This window comes from Carcharodon carcharias, chromosome 19, assembly GCF_017639515.1.
Source record: "Carcharodon carcharias isolate sCarCar2 chromosome 19, sCarCar2.pri, whole genome shotgun sequence".
Lineage (NCBI taxonomy): Eukaryota > Metazoa > Chordata > Chondrichthyes > Lamniformes > Lamnidae > Carcharodon > Carcharodon carcharias.
Genome location: NC_054485.1, coordinates 19,427,274 through 19,443,196, shown reverse-complemented (window position 1 = coordinate 19,443,196; position 15,923 = coordinate 19,427,274). Strand labels below are relative to the sequence as shown.

At 45.3% G+C, this 15,923-nt stretch overlaps 1 protein-coding gene across 1 annotated transcript in view; it reads left to right on the top strand.

Annotated features, from left to right (window-relative positions):
• LOC121291165 (cation channel sperm-associated protein 4-like) overlaps positions 1 to 15,923 on the top strand; it is a 76,573-nt gene that overhangs the window by 58,788 nt on the left and 1,862 nt on the right. The window contains exons 10-14 of the mRNA XM_041212255.1: positions 443 to 623; positions 1,757 to 1,884; positions 5,418 to 5,613; positions 12,589 to 12,794; positions 14,473 to 14,635. Coding sequence (XP_041068189.1) covers positions 443 to 623; positions 1,757 to 1,884; positions 5,418 to 5,613; positions 12,589 to 12,794; positions 14,473 to 14,635 — 874 coding nt within the window. The remainder of the gene's footprint in view (positions 1 to 442; positions 624 to 1,756; positions 1,885 to 5,417; positions 5,614 to 12,588; positions 12,795 to 14,472; positions 14,636 to 15,923) is intronic.

Sequence of the window (15,923 nt, the reverse complement as noted above, 5' to 3'; positions counted from 1 at the left end):
TGCAGTACAATGATATACACAAATGGTGCATATTTCCTGTACAAGTAGTTTACAGTTTCTGTTTATGGTGCACACATCACACCTTTTAATCTGCAATGTGCTGAAAGGATAAATTCAGACCTGCTTTTATAGAATTGGCAGATCAGCTGATTTTTTCTGGTATGTGAGTTTGAAATATATGACCAGTGGAAATCATTTCATTCCCATGACCAGCTGTGACCATAATCTTTTCATTCATTCTGTCACATAGTTTGAGGTCTACGCAGACCTTCCTGGGTCCTAAAACTATAAGACAAGCTGAGTAAAAGATGCTGGAGCATGTCATACTTGACTACTTGGGACATTATCCACTGCCAGCAGCGCCCCCCCCCCCCCCCCCGCCCGCCACAATAAACTACAACACTGAGAAGTGCTGACATTCACAAAATTGTCTTCTTTCCAGGCTAAGGGACGGAGTGATAATGTACTGGGGCGCACTGTATCTCTTCACCTTCATCATAGGAGCAGCTTTTATCTTTGCGAACATTATGGTTGCTGCAGTGACTTCAAACCTGGAGGAGGCAATATTAGAGCAGGAGGAGAAGAAGCATATACTGGCTGATGAATCAGGTCTGCTAACTGAGGTATGATGTGAGCCAAGATGCAAGATATCTAATGGTACAATGCTATCATGGAATGCCCCTTTAGAACCGTACTTTCCAGCCCACACATTTAGGATGAAAGTTTCTGTCTGTAAGGGTCCTGTGTGAAATGCAATTGGCCATCTAAAGTTAATTTTCGAATGGACATATACACATAACTACCTCTAATTTAGCACTAGAGAGGCAGTCTGAAAATGGCCATAATGATGGCTCAGCTCATGTAGACAATGGAATATTGGCCCTTATTGTAAAGAGATAGGCGTACAAGAATAAAGAAGTCTTGCTAGAGTTGTACATGGTTTTGGTGGGACCATGTCTGGAATACTCTGTGCAGTTTTGGTCTCCACAGGTAAGAAAGAGTATACTTGCATTGGAGGTGGATGAGAGGTTCAGTAAATTGGGTTTATATTCTCTGAAGTTTAGAAGATTGAGAAATGATTTCATTGAAACATACAAATTTCTGAGGGGGCTTGATAGGGTTGGCGCTGAGAGATTGTTTCCACCAGGTGGGGAGTGTAAAACACTGGGGCACAATCTCAGGATAAGGGGTCATCATTTAGGAGTGAGATGAGGAGAAATAACTTCACTCAAAGGGTTGCAATTCTTTGGAATTCTCAATCCCAGAGGGTAGTGACTGCTTCATCATTGAATACATTTAAGTCCTGGATAGACAGATTTTTGGTCCCTTAGGGAATTAAAGGATATAGGGAATGGGTGAAAAAATGGCTTTGAAGCCCTCAAGATCAGTCATGAGTGTATAGAATGGCGGAGCAGGTTCAACAGGCCATGTGGTCTACTCCTGCTCCTAATTCTTATGTTCTTGTGGAAAAGTGTCCAACTGCCGAGTGCTTTTAACATAGTGGCTGAAGCACATATTTGGGAGAGATTTGACAAGTCACAAAGTGCTGCACTTCACCTTAGGAACTTGATACTGACACCAGGGGCAGAATTTTACGCTGATCGGGCGGGCATGCGCCCGACCCGATCAAACATGAAGTCACGCACAATATTTCAGTCGGCACACGCGCGCAGGTTTTGGAGCCAAGCCCGCCATCAATTAGGCAACTTAAGGCCATTAAAAAAGCAATTGATACCGATTTTCATTGCCCGTGTAGTTTCGTGCTCGTCACACGGGCATGCAGGCAGCCAACAATTTGGAAAACCTCACCCAAGGACGGGATAAAAAGGGTCAGCAGCAATGCCAGTGTGAGGAGTTTGGAAGTTTGCTGCTGGTTGCTTATTGGTACTTGGCGGCTTCATCTCTATTCAGGGCTTCATTCTTAGCATTTCCAGGCTTCATTTCAGGACTCATTGATGTCTCCAAGGCCCCCTGGAGGATTCAGACCATATGGACCCTTCCAGGATTCAGACCCTTCTGTGACCCTGGTAATGAGGATTGTGGTCTCCACTGGAGGCACCTGTTCTGAGGAGGAAGAGCAGGGCAGAAGGGAGAGGAGGCCACATGTCCCAATGCAGCTTCCAGGGGAGCGACCTGTGGGAGGAAAGGCACAGGCATAAGGTGCGCAGGGCCAGCAGGTAGTCCAAGGCGGAAGGGACCGCAGAAGCCTCCACTATCCTGCTGCCAGGATTTACAAGTGGTGATGCAGCTACCTCAATATGTTTGAGTTGCAATGACAAAGGAGGCTCTGCCTCTCAAGGGAGACAGTGACCTCCATTTGTCAAGATGATTGGGCCTGAGATCACCTCCGACTATGTGGGTGGATGCCCCATGCCAGTGGCTCTCAATTTCTATGCATCCGGCTCTTTACAGGGGTCAGTGGGGGATCTGTGTTGGAGACTCGCAATCATCTGTCCTTAGTTGCGTCGAGCTGGTGACAGAAGCTCTGTTCAGGCAAGTATTGACTTTCATTCATTCCCGTATGGACGAGGCTGGCTAGGCTGAGCGAGTCAGAGGCTTTGCAGCAATTGCTGGGTTCCCCTGCATCCAGGGTGCTATTGACTGCACACACATGGCCATCAAGATGCCAGCAGGTCAGCCGGATGCTTTTGTTAACAGAAAGGGATTCCACTCCCTGAATGTGCAGATAGTGTGTGAGCATAGGATGCATATTCTGCAAGTCTGTGCAAGGTACCCTGGCAACTCCCATGACGCATACATCCTGAGGCGCTCCCAGAGGCTTTTCAGTGCTCCAGCCCGACTGGATGGATGGCTCCTGGGTGACAAGGGCTATCTGTTGAACAGGTGGCTTATGACTTCTCTCCACTATCCAAGAACAGAGGCAGAGCAACATTATAATAGGAGTCCACAAGGGTGATGATAGATAGGTCTTCTGAAGATGCACATCCAATACCTGGACCATTCAGGGAGAGTACTATAATACCCCCAGAGTGGATGTCACTGATCATGCTTCCATGCTGTACTCCCTACAATCTGGCACTGGCAAGGGGGAACCCACTGGAGGAAGGGGATCTTGACGCAGTTCTACAGGCCACAAAGGATGAATCCAGTAGTGAATCAGCAGAGGAGCACAGTGAGGAGGATGCTGAGGGTGTGGAGGCAGACCTCTGTAACCTGCAGGGTGACAGCGACACCTTGATCCAATGCTCCTTCAGCTAGGCTGCCAAATAACCGTTCCCACCTCATGCCAAGGCTGCCATCTCCATTCTGGATGTCTGAAATGACCCTTTAAACCCAAAATCCACTCAGTGCCTATGCAATAAAGTTTAGAGCCATCCATGTCCAGCATTACATACTGGCATACCCTGCACCAAATAAATAAAAAAGGTGAAGCATACTCAGGTCATTATGACAAAAAAAAAATCTCATTAGACAGTCCAAACAAATTAACAGAACCTTCTCTGATCTTCAACCCCAGACCAGTACACATAAACAAAATATTGCATAACAGAAGATCACCCCTGACCAGTCCCTCTTGTGCCCATGGTGCCTTAAACTTCTGTTAGCGAGTGCTATGTCTTGGCTCTCCCCCTTTCGCTGGCAGCAGCATTGGAGGCAGCTTGCTGACTATGATGTCTTGTTGACCTTGAGGACCTTGGCGGTCATCCTCCTGGCATTGGAGCCTATGCTGGCCCTGCCTGGGAGGGAGCAGCCATGCCATGGCTGGCATCTCCCCAGTCATCGCAGCCACATCAGATGCCACGGTCACTGGCAAAGAGGTGGAGGAGCTGCTACTGTCATCCAGAGCTCCCTGAGAGGAACCCGCAGAGACAAGAAGCAGCTAGGGCGCCAGCGTGAGGTTGCTCTGGAACCCCCTGCTCACCATTGATGGACGGGCACCTAGCTGCCACACTGACACTGACTACCTGAGATCATTGCCTGTGTGAGGGCTTGCAGTTCTGAGCATAACCCCAGGAACCCCTGATTCTGCTCCTGGAGTTGCATCTCCATGAGAGTTGCCATTCTCTCAATGTGGGAGGCAGTGTGCTCGGCCATGAGAGACAACACAGTGCTGATGCTCTGCATGGACTCCTCCATAACGGAGACTCTGGCACGCATACATGGATCTCCACCAGATCCTCCTGCACATCTCGCTGGACATCTAGCATCTGCCGCCTAAAGGATAACTCCGGAGTCTCATCGTCTGCCTTTGACTCAGCATCGTCCTGGCCTCCAGCAGTGCTCCAACTATGCGAGGCAGGCACATCTGCCTCCGTATGCATCTCAAGCAAGTGTAAAGTGCCCTCACCAATGTGCACCGACATTCTAGCTGCTGATCTAACACCCACTGAGGTGCTGGTATCTGCACTGGTGCCTGGTTCAGTGAGTGGCTGTATGTGGAGCCTGGCAGTCCTCTGGCATCAGGCGTGGGTCATCAGGATCCTGTGATTGGGTGCGTGGTGGTAAACCTAAGGAAAAACAACAACATGTCATTAGTTTAAGTCATCACACTGTTACTGTGCATGCCAGGCATCCTGGTGAGACAATGGAGATGCAATGAATGGCATCATGATGCCATTGTCTTTCAATGATCAATGGGGAATCCAGTTTTGAGGTTCCCATCAATGATGAGACTACACAAAAATGTTTGCACTATCCGAAACCCTGACCTCTGTGCACTGCACTCTTACATTCATCTGACATCCCAGCCTCTCCACAGCCGATTGACCGAGGTGCTGCCGGCTCTCCATCTCCAAGGTGTCCTACTCATACCTAGTTAGGATTAGGAGGTTTTGGGGGCCTCTGCCGGTCCGTGACCTTTCAATGTTGTTATGGGCCGTCTTGTCCTGAAAGGACAGAGGAGCATGCATTAGTCCACTCTCTACCTGCAGCGCCATTGCAGCCAAGCCAACCCCACCTGAGGAGCACCTTGCAGGGCACATCCAAGTTGTGGCCCTTGAGCCGCAATGCACTCAGCCCAAGCAGCCAGGGCTCACCCCCTTGGCCAGCTCCGGTGTCATTGACAGTTGGCACTCAAACTCTAACACCCCTGAACTCCATGGGGGGACGGCCAGTCCTCAACACTCCAACACACTGATCCATGCTAATACAGTACCCACCCTTCTTGAGCGCAGGAGGTTGTTAAACCTCTTGCAGCACTGTACCCAGGTGCACCGCACAACATCATGGTTGCTGACCAGCACTGCTACCTCCTCCCAAGCTCTTTTGCAGTGGCCTCCTTCTGCCATGCCTGGGGACATGGGTGCCACCTCCTCCAGGAGGACCACGAGGCACTCATCTAAAAACCAGGGGTGGCCGAGTGCCCATCCAACCTGCCCTCCCACCTGGCATCTGCAGCCACACTTGATGTCATAACTTTGTGGTCACAATGCTGAAGATGTGTTCGTCGCTGGCAGCCTTCCAGGGAATGCCTGTGCCATCTTAAACTGGCTGCCGGGTCGCCATTGGACCTTGCAGCCGACAGGCCCCTACCAGGCCCTTCCCGACCATTGGGAAGCTGTATTTCATGCTCGGCCTGCCAGCATGAAATTGCAGTCATCCCAATCGATCCTGGGATCGTGCCAGCCCGCCGACCTGAAAGTTCTGCCCCAGGTGTGTGCCATTCCCCAGCATTAACATATCCCACCTTGACGAGCAGACTTGCAGATTCATTGCATTGTTATTTTAAGGCCTAAAGCTGCAGGACAGTAGGACAATGAATTCATGACTATCCATGAATTCTATCTTGCTCCTGTCATGGGGAGGGAAGAGGGTGCTGAAATGAGGCAATGTGTTCTGCCTAGGGGAAAGGTTGCGCCAATCATGATCACAAAGCTGTTCTTATACACCACGTGGCTGAAATGTTGCATGCAGCATCTGCACAGGCCAGACAGCACCATCTGGCTTTATGGCCAAGAATGTAGTGTTGCTGGAGCACGCTCTGGCACCTCTGACCAGGGCCTGGGAGAGGGGGGTGCAGATGGTTCCAAACACCGGGGTCCAGGAGCTAGGGGATCTTGCATGGTGACAGTTCCTCAGCCCTAGATCCTGACTTAGAATTCTGATTCTTTGAAGCCGGTCTGTCAGGTCAATTTCACTCATTGCTGTGCTGCTGGTGTGGAGGTTGCTGGGGGGTAGAATGCTGTTGGGGTGAGAGGAATGGGGAGGAGGTTGGAAGTGTTGGAGGGGGAGTGGGTATCATTATTTGGTTCCATAAATGTCAACTTTACAATGAACCAAAGCATAGATAAACTAAATGTTTTCTGTAATTTTCTCAAAAGTATTGACTTTTTTTAAAAGGATGGAATTGATTATTTTGTTCTGGAAGAATGCACAGTAAAGACTTGAAGTGGAAGACTTAGAATCAGCTCATCCTTTTAAACACATTTTAAACTACAGATGAGCAATCCCAGTAGTTAATTATTTTTCTGACTATTGGACCGTTTATTTACTGGTGAGCCACTGAATCATTCTTTTGAGTTTGCTCAGACTATTAAACCAAGAAGTAGGAAAAAATTGCCAGCACCATCCGTTTTTCACAATTTCAATTTACAACCAGGCAGCACTAGAAAAGTTACAAAGGGTCCCAAACCAGATAAACCACATGAACAAAAATTGTAACAAAGGACGCTAAAAACGTAGTTCTGAAGTTATTGTCATTATTAATACAAAGTTTATTAATATAAACCAAAGGAGCAGCAGCATTGAAAACAATTCAATGCATCCACTGGCATGTGTCCTCTCACCATGTGTTACTCTTTGAGAATTCCCTTTGCACTGTTCGGATGTCTTGGCACATTTTTGTGGAGCAGTAATGTGTTAATTGAGCAATATCCAAATAGGGGGAAAGCTACAACAGTTAGAATGTATAACCGTCCAAAATTAGCATCAAGAATACGAATGTCAGCGATCGGGGACCTGAATGCAATTTACGTTTTTAAAGCAACTAGGGAAATGTTAATTACCAAAAACATACATACTTAGACTACAGTGCCAAGTATAAAACAATTTGTATGTGTCCTGAAGGTGGCAAGAGAATGTAGCTACTTAACCTAATATTTAAACCAGTGTCCTTATATTTTTTGCACGCTCCTTCCCCCACCAATTTTACAATCTGGACCAAAAGTTACGTGCGCACTGGGATTGGCTATAAAAAGTTTTTCGAGTGTCCTGACTGGTGAAAAAGTTTCACAGTGGTGGGGTCGGTTGGGCAGAGCAAAGAAAATGAACCTTACTCCCTACCTTTCAGTGTTTCAAATTCAGGAAGTTCCTGGGCATTTTGTTTTTTAGTTTTTTATTTAAAAATAACTACTGGACTGTTTAATGACAGAAAGAATAATAACAGGAACTGTTTCACTTTACCTCCTAACATCACCGTCAAAGCATTGAGTGATTTACAGGAAAAACCTGCTCAGGTAAGGCTTGCAACATGAACAGGATTTACCACTTTGTTTCAAGGCCTCTGTATCCTGTATTAAGGTGGGTAAACTGCACTCAACTGTGTATGGGGGAGTTGGGATCATCTTTCATTACTATGGCTCTCTTTGCATTTACTGTAACATTGTGTTCCATACACTGCATTTGTCTGATCACTGAGTGAATGTTACGTGACTGACTGACAACATGGCCAACATCAGGCAGTTTTGGAAACCCATTCAGGCATCTAAGTCGATTCCTGGAACTTTTTTCGGTTAGTTTATCACTGACATCTTTCCATTAGGCACATTTGTAAAAGCTTAACTTAGCCCATGATATGCTCTTAACTGTTGCATCTCTTAAACATTTTCCAGTACTGAACTTAGGAAAGGTCATAGACTTGAAGCTATTCTGTTTCTCCCTGCACAGATGCTTCCAGATCTGCCGTGTATTTGCAGCATTTTCTGTTTTCTAAAAATATTCAGAGTTGCAGCATCTATTTTGCACTTGTGTTTTTTCTGGCGTTGGCTCTGGTGTTATTAAGAGAGGAAGTTAGCTCTAAGGGGAACAATACTTTGCACTGATCTGCTTGCACTTTGTTCATTTAGTGAATGATGAATCCTATTATCTGAGGATTCACCAGGGAGGGGATCTTGCTTGGTGACAGTTCTTCAGCCCTAGCTCCTGACTGCAGGTTTGCACCCTGTATTTAAATGCCCCCCCACAGAGGCTGCTCCACAGCCCCCAACCCACTAACCTGGGGAAGCGGGTCAGAATCTATCCCTTCCCTCTGCTCCTGAATTTCCTTTAGAATTGTACCCTTTATTTTATGTCACCTCTCCTCGCTCTGCCGTCTAAAATGTATCGCTTCACATTTCTCTGCATTAAATTTCATCTGCCACGTGTCCGCCCATTCCACCAGCCTGTCTGTATCCTTTTGAAGTCTATCACTATACTCCTCACAGTTACAATACTTCCAAGTCTTGCATCATCTTTAGATTTTGAAATTGTACCCTGTACATCCAGGTCTAGGTTATAAATATAAATCAAGAAAAGCAGTTTCTCCTCCATGTAACACTCCCCAGTCAAAAGTAAGTTTTCTGTAATTCATGTTTTTATTAGGCTTAAATTAAATAATTAAACTGTTGCATAATGAAATTTTAGCTATGCTAAAGACTTATGATTCAAAATGCCACATCGTTCAAAATAAAATGCCTACAGGCACTGATATTTTTCACTTAAATAGCATAGTTTTACTGAAGTTTAAGAACTCAAATGGTTAATACATAGGAAAACAACATAATAGTAGGTTTAGAAATGACATGGCCAGCACATTTTCTTGGAGCTCCTGCACCTCAAAATTTGGCACTACACCACTGTATATGACATCTCACTAAACAAACAGTGCATGGGACAAAGCACATTTCACCAAAAATTGGGCATAATTTAAAAATAACTGCAACTCATCAGCATCTTGTTAACATGGCATTTGTAACAAGCGTCAGAGCTCATACTACCCTGAATCATTCTGACTGGCCTGTTATATGACCCTGTCACACATGCCCTGATGTGTATGATAAGAGCCTTGGTGCCAAATCAGAAATCTGTCCTGTTTAATGAAATAAAAATTTATTAAAGTTTGTATATTTTTTATCACATTTTTGAGATGACCATTTTAAACTAATCACTGTAAACTTTGTTCCTTGTGTTGGAATAGAAGTTACATTCACATGCTTGGGTGAAATGTTAGGACAATTTCAGTTGCCCCATTCACATATATTGATAGCTGTATGGTCACAATGATACTGCCAAGGGCTCCGAAAGGTGAGGTGTTAGAATCTGTAGGTATTAACAGATGATAATCAGTGGCCTTTGACAGTCTCTCAGCCCAGGATGTTGTCTCTGGGAGCCTTTTTTTTATTCATTCACGGGATGTGGGCTTCACTGGCTGAGCCAGCATTTATTGCCCATCCCTAGTTGCCCTTGAGAAGGTGGTGGTGAGCTGCCTTCTTGAACTGCTGCAGTCCATGTGGTGTAGGTACACCCACAGTGCTGTTAGAAAGGGAGCTCCAGGATTTTGACCTAGGAACAGTGAAGGAACAGCAATATATTTCCAAGTCAGGATGGTGAGTGACTTGGAGGGGAACTTCCAGGTGGTGATGTTCCCATCTATCTGCTGTCCTTGTCCTTTTAGATGATAGTGGTGGTGGGTTTGGAAGGTGCTGTCAAAGAAGCTTTGGTGAATTCCTGCAGAGCATCTTGTAGATGGTACACACTGCTGCTACAGTGCGTCGCTGGTGGAGGGAGTGAATATTTGTGGATGTGGTGCCACTCAAGCAGGCTGCTTTGTCCTGGATAGTGTCAAGCTTCTTGAGTGTTGTGGGAGCTGGACTCTTCCAGGCAGGTGGGGAGTATTCCATCACACTCCTGACTTGTACCTTGTAAATGGTGGGCAGGCTTTGGGGAGTCAGGAGACGAGTTACTCGTCACAGGATTCCCAGCCTCTGACCTGCTCTTGTAGTCACACTATTTATATGGCTAGTCCAGTTCAGTTTCTGGTCAATGGCAACCCCCAGAATGTTGATAGAGGGGAACTCAGTGATGGCAAAGACATTGAACAGCAAGGGGCGATGGTTGGATTCTCTCTTGTTGGAGATAGTCATTGCCTGACACTTATCTGGCCACTTGTCTGCCCAAGACTGGATATTGATGCTGAGGACCTCTGGAGGAGGCCGAGATGGATCAACCGCTCGGCACTTCTGGCTGAAGATTATAGCAAATGCTTCAGCCTTATCTTTTGCACTGATGTACTGGGCTATTTCATCATTGAGGATGGGGATATTTATGGAGCCTCCACCTCCAGTGAATTGTTTATTTGTCCACCACCATTCACGACTAGGTTTGGCAGGACTGCAGAGTTTAGATATGATCCATTGGTTGTGGGATCGCTTACCTCTATCACTTGCTGCTTATGCTGTTTGGCATGCAAGTAGTCTTGTGTTGTAGCTTCGCCAGGTTGACACCTCATTTTTAGATACGCCTGGTGCTGCTCCTGGCATGCCCTCCTGCACTCTTCATTGAACCAGGGTTGATCCCCTGGCTTGATGATAATGGTAGAGTGGAGGATATGCCAGGCCATGAGGTTACAGATTGTGTTGGAGTACAGCTCTGCTGTTGCTGATGGTCACAGCGCCTCATGGATGTCCAGTCTTGAGTTGCTAGATCTATTCAAAATCTATCTCATTTAGCATGGTGGTAGTGCCAAACAACACGATGGAGGGTATCCTCAATGTGAAAGTGGGACTTCAACTCTACAACAACTGTACGGTGGCTACTCCAACCAATTCTGTCATGGACAGATGCATCTGCGGCAAGCACGTTGGTGAGAATGAGGTCAAGTATGTTTTTCCCTCTTGTTGGTCCCCTTACCACCTGCCGCTGGCCCAGTCCAGCAGCTATGTCCTTTAGGACTCGGCCAGTCCGGTTGGTCGTGATGCCACCAAGCCATGCTTGTTGATGGACATTGAAGTCCCCCACTCAGAGTACATCCTGTGCCCTTGCCGCCCTCAGTGCTTCCTCCAAGTGGTGTTCAACATGGAGGAGCACTGATTCATCAGCTGAGGGAGGGCGGTATGTGATAATCAACAGGAGGTTACCTTGCCCGTGTTTGACCTGATGCCATGAGACTTCATGAGGTCTGGAGTCGATGTTGAGGACTCCCAGGGCAACTCCCTCCTGACTGTATACCACTGTGCTGCCACCTCTGCTGGGCCTGTCCTGCTGGGACAGGACTTACCCAGGGATGGTAATGGTGGAGCCTGGGACATTATCTATATGATTCCGTGAGGATGACTGTGTCAGGCTGTTGCTTGACTAGTCTGTGAAACAATTCTCCCAATTTTGGCACTAGCCCCCAGATGTTAGTAAGTTGGATTTTGCAGGGTCGACAGGGCCGAGTTTGCCATTGTCATTTCCGGTGCCTATGCCGATGCCAGGTGGTCCATCCGGTTTCATTCCTTTTCTGAGACTTTCTAGCGGCTTGATACAACTGAGTGGCTTGCTAAACCATTTCAGGGAGCATTTAAGAGTCAACCACATTACTGTGGGTCTGGAGTCACATGTAGGCCAGACCAGGTAAGGAGGGCAGATTTCCTTCCCTAAAGGACACTTGTGAACCAGATGTGTTTTTACAACAGTCAACAGTGGTTTCATGATCATCTTTAGACTTTTAATTCCAGATTTTTTATTTAATTCAATTTACAGAGGCAGAAATGATTGTTCAAGGATAAATGGAATTGAGTTTTCTGTTAGCAGATTTTTTAAGCCAGTCAAATTGTATCTTTCGATTGTTGATTGACAGTTTGATGCTTAGTCAGATAAATATATTCAGCAGCCTTTGGCAGTTCTATTCTTGAGCCCAACTTCTTGTCAATGTTCTGGGTTGCTAAAACTGGCCCACTCAGGCTCGATGTTACTAGGAGGACCGGTGAAACATTGCTTCTTGCACCGTTTTGCACTCAGGTTTGAGTTTGCTGTTGTAAATTTAATGAAACATCCATTTTTCTAGTATTTAACTTCTCATTTAATAATCTTTTTTCATAAATCATGGCCTAAGCCACGTGGTCTAAAAGCGATTCATCTTCCAAAGACTAAGGAGACATGAGACAGCTGACGAAAATCCCAGTGAGCAAATTACGATTCAATGCCTGAGCACTGCTACCTTACCAGATATCACATCTATATGAACACCCTCCATTCCAGAGGGAACAATGGATCACTTATAGGACTGTTATTCGGTGCTAAGCACAAGAAAATCATAACTGTTTAAAATGATAACTCAGCTACATTCTTTAAGGAGAGGATCAATTTCTGTTTCCAGTTACCAACAGCAGCTTTCATTATAAAGTGATCATTAACATCATGAATTATAGAATAAGAGGTTGATAGGTGCACTTCTGGGTCTAGCATTCAAATTGGGTTTATATGAGAATGAAACGAGATTTTGAAATTTCATGGTAACTGATTGGTGATATGGACTGATATGCTTTAACCAATTATTAACCAATGTTTACTTTTTTTGCCTGTATATGTTATTTTAATTTTAGTTTTAAGACCTAGAGCTATTCTGCCTATAAAAGTGTCCTCTGAATTTTTTTAATGTTTCACTTGAAGGATGAGAGTGAATCAAGCCCGCGTTTGGACTTGATCCATCTAAACGTTTGTATGAAGCAGATCAACATGGCTCACAAGCAACAACCGATGAAGTACAGCTCTCTGGAGAATCTCAACCTCACCACGTATGAAGAGTTCTGCCTAGTGCTGGAAGCTATCCAGAGGAACCTCCAGTACTATAAACAGATTCGCCATGAACTCAATAGGTGAGGGCCTAACCTACAATGTCAGTTGTGGTCACTGACCAACCACAGTGAGAGTTAGGCCTGGATTTTCGCTCCTGAGAGCAATCTTTGTTCTTGAGGGGAACAGGGGAAGGATAGAGTTGGGCCCATCACCCTGAGATATAGATCGGAGGCAGTTGTTTTGTTCAATTTTAGACCATCTAGCCCTCATCCCTCACACCCATCACCCCCACCCACTCCCCATGCCATCTCCATGCACCATGCCAACTCATGCTAACCCATGTCCCCCACCCATCCCCATGGCCCCTTATAGCCCTCATCACCCTTGGCCCTTATGCCCACCATGCCAAATCACCCTGTAGCCACCATGGGCAGACCTCAAGAGCCATGTTGGGATGAAATATAATAAAGGTCTAAATGTATATTACAGCCTTCACTGTATTAAGGGGAAAAAAAACCCTATTCAGGAACATACGAATTAGGAGCAGGAGCAGGTCATTTGGCCCCTCGAACCTGCTCCACCACTCAATAAGATCATGGCTGACCTGACTGAGGCTTCAACTCCTCATTCCCTACCCCCGATAACCTTCACTGCCTTGTTAGTGAAGAATCTAACTACCTATTTAAAATTTTATTAAAATGTTATTAACTTTTAAATCCCCTGAAATGCTTAATTCATTATAAAAACAAACTTCTATTCATAATCTCACATCAAAGATTAAGCTGTCAATCAAACTGAATTTAGGACTCCCCAGTGAGATAATTAAAGCTAGTGGAAAGCATTCATAATGAGAGCTCTTGGGGAATTGTCAACAAACATCTATTGCAACTGCTAGAACAGTGTTTCTCAACTCTCGCTGACACAGGCAACCAGTTTCTTTAACTTTTAAAGGGCTGGGGATTTAAATAACTCGACATCATAACTTATCTACAGACCTTATCTGCCCTTCAAGAGCATTTACGTCTACTCTAAAAGCTTATGATTCCCTCACTGCGGGTTAAATCCCTTGCTAGGAAAAAAATGGGATCTGTTTGAACTTAACATTGAGTTCCACTGGCTCTGCTGAGTTCAGGTTTCCTCTAAGTCATGGCACACCCCCTTTCCCCTATCGCCAAAAATGGAATCTGTCAGAAATAGGGGCAGGAATTCCACATCCGGACCCCACCTGCCATTTTTAAATGCCTTTAGAGTCTCCACAACTCCATGAAAATTCAGGGCCTTCATGTCACTCTGACCCACCAGAGTAAATTACTGTCACTCTGATCCATCCGCAGCTTGTGTTATTCTGACCCATTACAATCTGGGTTACTATCACTCTTGCCCACCCACAGTGTGTTATTATCACCTACCCACCACAGTGTGAGTTACTTTCATTCCTTCACCATAGGATAAATTATTGTCACTGACCCACTCACATTGTGAGTTAACCATCATTCCAACACCATGTAAGTTTTAGTCACTCACTCTTCCCCTACCCCCATGAGAGTTACTGTCACTCACCCTCCACCCACAGTGTGAGTTATTGTTAGTCTGACCCATAATGTGAGCTACTGTCACTCATCCCCACCCACTGTGTAAGTTATGGTCACTCACACAAACCCTCCCCCCACCTACACTGAGAGTTACTGTCACTTTCCACAACCCACAGCATGAGTTACTTTTGCTGTATTTAATGATTATTTTGGTTTGCCTATTCAGCATTGTGAAAGAGCTACGAGACATCTTGTTTAACCGTGATCAACAGAAGCAGATCATGCACCATGAGAGGCGGATAATGGACATGACCGAGGCTCTACTCACCAATGATATGCCAACGTTCAAAAAGAAAGAAATGCTCAGCAACCTGTTAACAATGGAAAAGGTGAAAGTCCCATACACTGCCTGTTTTTTGACTTTAAAGACTTTAAAGAAGTCTTAAAACACTCACCTGGTTCTCCTTGCTGGCAGCTGCTGCTTTATAATTTGTATTTTCTTATGTTGCAATTTAAGTCATATTGACAAGTCAAAGCAGCACTGGGATGAGCAGCCACCAGGATGTTGTTTAATTAAATACAATAATTCAGCTGGACCAGCACTTAAATAATGTAGCCTCTAGAGCAGATCCAAGTAATCTGGTGAATGACTCGCCTGCTGACTCCCTGAAACCTTTCCATCACTAATAAGGTACAAGGCAGGAGTACTCTCTACATAAAGTACTCTCTACTTGGCTGGGTGGACGCAACCTACAGCACTTGAAGTTCAACACTATCCAAAACTAAACAGCCCATTTGATTATCAGCTTATCTTTTAGTCTAAACCTCCAGCACTTGCCCATCTTGGCTCCAGTGTATAATATTCACAGGATGCACTGCTGCAACTCAACAAGGATATTTCAGCGGCATCTCCCAAACCCGTAATCTCAGCCACCTAGGAAGATGAGGGCATCAAGTGCATGGGGAATACCATCACCTCCAAGTCACACATCGGTCTAGCTTGAACATGCAGTGACAATGAACGAATTGTGTTTATGTCAAAATCCTGGAATTCCCTATCTTAACAACATTGTGGGAGCACCTTCAGCACAGGGACTGCAGTGATTCAAGAAGGCCTAACGCTACCTTCGGGCAAATAGGGAAAGGCAATAGTTACCCACCCTGCCAACAATGCCCACATCCCAAAAAATAATTTTAAACAATTAAACCCAGATGAATATGTTAAGAAAATAACACATCAGTTAGATGTTCTGCAGAATCTGGCTCCTTATAAGGCTAGCACAGAATCCCCTGAAGCATGGGGATCCAGTGCATTCAGGACCCTGCCCATTACCTTTTGATTCTTACAGAGATACAAAGGGAATCTGATAGAACCCACTGAGGAAATTTGGGATTGCTGACTTTTGGGTGAAATCTTAAATTAAGGCAAATAAGGTGAATAAGGAGGATTCCTGGAACTATTTGAAGAAAAACAGGTATTTTTTTTTTGTATTCCGGGCAATATCCTCTCCTCAACCAATACCACAAAAAAAAATGATTCATCTGCCATTTATCTCATTGCTAAGTGTGAGATCTTGCTGTGCACAAGTAGCTGCCCAGGTAATTGGCATACATCTATGCCTGTGCTTGAAAGTGGTCCATCTTGTGTGAAGCATTTTTGGCATACCAGAAGTGATA